Consider the following 5,764-nt stretch of genomic DNA (forward strand, 5'->3'; position numbering starts at 1 on the left):
ATTAGCAGGATATAATGGTTTAACGAGGAAATGCTTTGTGGTGGACTCAAACCCCAGATTATTTCCTCCTGCAGGAGATTTTTTTACTGCATTATTCTTATTAATTTAATTTGAATATTTTTTTTTTTTCTCCCGGTGAGAAAGCCTCTCCAGGCTCTTTCCGTCGAGAGGGGGAAAAAAAAAACCCAACACAAAAGCGAGGAAATGCAGCGAGAGGGGCAGCAGCCTGGAAGGCTGCAAAAGTTTCGTCCCCTTCTCCCCCCCCTGGCCCTTTCCCCAAATTTCTGGGTGCCTGGCGAGGAGCAGCCGGGCCGGGCGAGGGCACGAAACTCCAGCGGGCTTTAACAAACCATCCACTTGATTAAAAGGCAGGAGGGAAACAGGAGTTTGCAGAGGACAGGGGATGCCAACTCGGTTATTCTGCGCGGCTGAAGTTTGTGCCTCGAATTCAACTCGTGAAAAATACCTGGTTTTTGTCAGCTGTGCTCCCGCAGGAGGGACGGCAGGAATCACCCCTTGCAGGGCCAGCGACAAACCGCATCGCTTTGCATCTGCACGTGGAGCTCCTTGGGCTTGGTAGGCCCAGTCTGCACGTTAAAGAGAGAAAATAAATCCATGGGCCGGTTGCTCCCTGGTTGCATGTTTGGAAAAGTAATACAGGGATTAGAGGCCTCCTGACAAACTCTTCCCTCCGAAGGATCAATTAGGTGGTTCTGTCATTTTCCATAGAAAAAGGGAGCAAGCCCATAGCAATTACAAGCAATTTTCTATTTTTCACTTCAGGAGCTTTTTTTTTTTTTGATACGAGCTTTGGGACAGAGATTTATTTATTTTTTTTTTTAATTTTTTATTATTTTTTTTTAAATCTCTGAGTTTTGGTTCAGATTTAAAAGGAAGCTTTCAAAAGTGGGTTAGAAAAGGAAAACAAACAAAAATCCTAGTTATGAGCATATTTATCCAAGCACTAGAACTGAAATGGCACGAGCATTTTGTATCATCTGTCAGGAAAAATCTAAACATCGTTCCATTTACATATGTGCTGAAGATCTAGGAAATAGTTGGGGAACATATGCACATCTCCTAATAGATTTACAAGCAAATGGATTGTAAAAATATTAACAAGGGTGGCTGTAGCTGGCTTAATTTCAACAAGATCAGCAGAAATATATTGTTTCAAAAGACTCCTTTGCAGAGTTACATGATTGCGGGCGCCTTTGGGCTGGGTTTTGGGGCTCTTCTGTCGTACGTTGGTGGTTTGTTTTGTTGTGTTGGTTTTTTTTTTTTGTTACCTTTCTGAAGACCAGAGGAGAATTTCAGTTTAAGCCGTACAAAATTGTGTGGCCCAAATTTTAGGTGCTGCTTAGAAACGGGCTGTTCTCGGACGAGCTGTATCCTCAAACTTTGGAGAGTAGTGCAATGAAAAAAAAACCAACCACAACAACCAACTTTTTATTCTCGTTCTCCCAGCTTTCTGGTGCCTTTTATTTTTAGGTGACCCATCAAACACTGAAGGTCATAAAGACACAAATGTCTTTATCAAACGTTTGGGAAGCTTTCCTTCAAGCTAACTTGGGGAAAGGCAAAGATCATCTCCTTTTCCATCAGTTACCACAAATCTTGCTATTTTCAAGCGAGGCTGCAGACAGGTCTGCACATCTGGTAGCAGACTTGCATTGACACCTTTCCAAAACTTTCTATTTTTTTTTTTTTCTTTGGTGGGGGGCTGTAACAACACTGTAACAAATAATCGTGCCATGCAGAAACTGCTCCCTGCCCCCCCCCATCCCCGCTTCCAGCCCGATTTTGTTTGATCAATCCCGAGTGCTTTTATTTCCACTTTGACTTTGCTAATACCTCTCCGCCGAGGTTGAAGCAGTGCGATTTGACGGAGCAGCGTGTTTACCAAGACAGTTTGAAAGTTGCTCTGTTTATGAGTCATTAACCTTTTCTCCTCGTACACCAGTTTAAAAAGACACATTGGAGTCTAATGGGGACGTGCACACCTCGCACGCCGAGCAGCGGTGCTTTTTATTTACTTCAGCTGTGCACCCTGACTTTACGCCAAAAAGCACCTTTATAATATGTTTTTTTTTTCCCTTCCCCTTGAAGTCTTCTAAAGTGGTTCTGGTTTCTGAGGGGGTTTTTTGGGGGTGTTGGCTTTAGCTCCCCTTTGAGGTTCACATCGTAGAAATCAGCTTTAGCGCAGGTTAAAGCCACTCTCTCTTGGATAGTATCCAGCGTCGAGCCAAAGAAGTCCCGAGCACATGAGATCAGGCAGGACAAAGCGCTGCTTAAAGCAGAAAAGTTGCAATATTTCAGGATGTACCAAGACGTGTAGAGAAGCGAGGAGCTGGGAGCGCTGCCCTGGCTGGCCGTGGGGCTGGCGAGCCCTGGCTGTGTGCACCTTCGCAGAGAAACTTCCACTTGACAAAAGGGCCTTTTTGCCTTCGCTCTCCCTGTGTGGGGAAGGGGAAGGACAGGAGGGATCAGAAGGGAGGGTTTGTTATTTTTAATAACTTGCAGGGACCTGTAGGTTTTGTATTTTTATTTTATTTTTTCTCCCCCACAACCCCCCCCACAAGAGCTGTTTCTGGTGGGTGAGAGTAGCTCCATGTGCTGGGATTGTGCCTCCTTGCACTTTTTGAATCTGCCGACTGCAAACTTGCAGCAATCCTTTTTTAAAAAAAACTTTGTTGAAATTTGCAACTATGATTGTTGTTTTGTTTGGTTGTTGGTTTTTTTTTGGGGGGGGGGGCAAAAAAAAAAAAAAAAAGGAATGTTTTGATCATTGGAGTGATTTATTTTATTTTACCAGCTTATATTTTAATAATCATTGGTAGTACTTGTGATTACAGCCGCGCTTCTGTGCTATAATGAAATATATTGTGCTGGTTTTGGTGCTTTTTAGCAATCTGTGTGTAAAATAAAAAATAAATGCTGTGGTATTACCTATAGATATAAGTATTTACAATTCAGGGGCCACTCAGAGTAAGTGCAATGGAAGCTTTTGGGAAGTCAGCAGAAGGTCTTGAATTACGACAGGATTTTTCTGATAGATATTTCACCTATTGATTTCTCAGTTTTTCCACATTTTTTGAGAAGAAAACGCAACTTAAAATAAGGTGTTGAAATGACGTAAGATGTCCGTTTTAATAACGATATTTGCACGACCTGAAATAATTTGGTTAGGAAACATACTCCATGGGATAATTAAAAAAAAAAAAAAAAGTTAGTTAATCTGAAAAATCCCCAATGTTGCCTTGCAAGGGTAGGCAGCGGGTGGCTTTTACCATGCTGTGGGAAATGTTGCACAGATTACTTCATTATTTCCCCCCCCACCCCCGGAGGGCCCAATCCTGAGAGAAGGAGGAACTCGGCCCCTGGCAGCAAGGACGTCCCCAGCACACTGGGCTGGATCAGGCCCCCATGGGCTATATAGGTTTTTATGTGCAGCTAGGAGTTTGGTCATTCATTTGTTGAGAGAAAAGCATGAAGCATAGCCCCAATATATTGTAGTTTGATCTCTCTGGCTTATTTATGTAGTACTTTTTGAACATATATATTTATTTTATTTAATTTATTTTAACTTCTTTTTTTTTTTTACAAAATTGAGGGATGTTTCTTGTGAGTTTTTAGTTGTCAGCATAATTTTAATCGTGATCATTTTTTGTGGCAAGGCAGAGGGGTGATCTTTAACTCATCATCCCACGAAGCGAGCAGTGTCTCCGGATGGCCAAACTAACTTTCCAAGTAGGGCATTACTTTGAAAATACCTGAAAATATTACACAATGGATAAATTTAAAAATAAATAATTTGCTGCCTGTCTGCACAAGTAATGCTGAGTTTTTTTCTTACCGCATTTTTCAGTCTTCCCTGTTTCTTTTTATTTTCTAGAAAGGTTCAGAGTTTGGTTTTTCCTGATATGCCTCAATAGCAGATTTTTAAATTTATTTTTTTTTTACTAAATAAAAGCTAAACTTAATAAATAAATAAATTGTGAGCCTAGTTTTTTCTAGGATTTTAGTATTGGTTATTGTTGTGCACTCGGGATAAATCGGCCACTTTCTACTCCCTTCGCTGCTTCGGAACCTGCGAGAAAACCACCTTTCATTGTATTTGTATACGCAGGCTTTATTGGCATTTTAGTATACTGCCTGCTACTATTTCCAAATATATCTTGGGGAAAGTTTTACTATACTTTAGACTTCCCCATACAAACATAGATTGGCATCCAAATGTTTAGGATTTGCCAAATTGGCGGGCAAACGCTGGCGACGCCGCAAGCCGCGGGGTCAGGGAGAGAGCAAAGGGAGATACCCGGCTCTGCAAGTGGACTTGCAGAGGGGTTTTTTGCTTTTAACTCATTCTGCCTTTTTTTTTTGGTGTGTTTTATTTTGAAAAGAGATTTAAGGATTGGGGAAAGGGTGCTGTCCTTGCTCTGTATCCGACTGTGAAGTCTGACCCTGTTTTTGGAGGCAGTGAAGGTTTTGGGGTTGGTCTGAGGTGAAGTGGGGATGCAGCAGGGCTGGGGCCTGTCAGTGAGGGGTATGAGTCCTGCATCCTGTAAAACATAGAAGAACCCTTCTAATCCTCAAGCCTTGGTACCTCACACAAAAGCCCGGTTTCTGGAGGGTTTTTGTTGATGGTTTTGGTGACATCGACCCTTCTCTGTAACTTTTTCAGGATGAATTTCATCCCTTCATCGAAGCACTTCTGCCTCACGTCCGAGCGTTTGCGTACACGTGGTTCAACCTGCAAGCCCGAAAAAGAAAATACTTCAAAAAACATGAAAAACGCATGTCAAAAGAGGAAGAGAGAGCCGTGAAGGACGAACTGCTAAGTGAAAAACCCGAGGTAAAGCAAAAATGGGCATCCAGACTTCTGGCAAAGCTCCGGAAAGATATCAGGCCTGAATTTCGGGAGGATTTTGTTCTCACAGTCACAGGAAAAAAGCCTCCGTGTTGCGTTCTTTCCAATCCAGACCAGAAGGGCAAGATGAGAAGAATTGACTGCCTTCGCCAGGCAGATAAGGTCTGGAGGTTGGACCTTGTTATGGTGATTTTATTTAAAGGTATTCCGCTCGAAAGTACTGATGGCGAGCGCCTTGTAAAGTCCCCACAGTGCTCTAACCCCGGGCTGTGCGTACAGCCCCACCATATAGGAGTTTCTGTTAAGGAACTCGATTTATATTTGGCATACTTTGTGCACGCAGCAGGTAAGTGCCTTTTTATATATCACATTCTACAGCGTTTTCGGTTTATGTCTGTGCCGGGTGCGGTGCCGCGGTGGCAGTGGCTGCATGGGCTGGGGAGGGAGTGGGGGATGCCTGTGATCGCCCTGCCAGGGTGGCAGGGGGAGTGCCAAAACAGCCCCCCTTTTTTCTTTTTTTTTCTTTTAATTATTTTTTAATTTGGGTTTTTAAAATGGAGCCGTGTAAAAGCGGCTCTCGTTTTCCTGGGGTTAACGGCGTTTTTTGGGCATTCTTCACAGGTGTTATCCTAAATGTTATCCTAGGGGGGATTGCAGCCAGACATGGCTTCCTTGATCCTGATTTTTGGGGGAAAGCAGATAGATTTTAATTTAAAAAAATTTAAAATAATTTAAAAAGTTTGTATATGTTACGCACAAAGTAGTCTGAGAAGGCCAGAGATCCCCAAGGCCCAAGGGTCTGGGTCCCACAGGGGTGGGAGTGTAAATCCCGTAGGATTTCGCTCAATGGGAAAGGAGAAGACAGTTTCTCTATAGCAAACCCAGCCATCAGCT

At 42.9% G+C, this 5,764-nt stretch overlaps 1 protein-coding gene across 1 annotated transcript in view; it reads left to right on the forward strand.

Annotated features, from left to right (window-relative positions):
- The first annotated feature begins 4,675 nt into the window (after positions 1-4,675).
- The window catches only part of NFIA (nuclear factor I/A), a 243,208-nt gene continuing 242,119 nt past the window's right edge, over positions 4,676-5,764 (forward strand). The window contains exon 1 of the mRNA XM_010007955.1: positions 4,676-5,216. Within this exon, the coding sequence (XP_010006257.1) occupies positions 4,799-5,216 (418 nt within the window). The 5' untranslated portion in view covers positions 4,676-4,798. The remainder of the gene's footprint in view (positions 5,217-5,764) is intronic.

The sequence above is a fragment of the Chaetura pelagica genome, unplaced genomic scaffold (assembly GCF_000747805.2).
Source record: "Chaetura pelagica isolate M959 unplaced genomic scaffold, ChaPel_1.0 scaffold212, whole genome shotgun sequence".
Taxonomy (NCBI): domain Eukaryota; kingdom Metazoa; phylum Chordata; class Aves; order Apodiformes; family Apodidae; genus Chaetura; species Chaetura pelagica.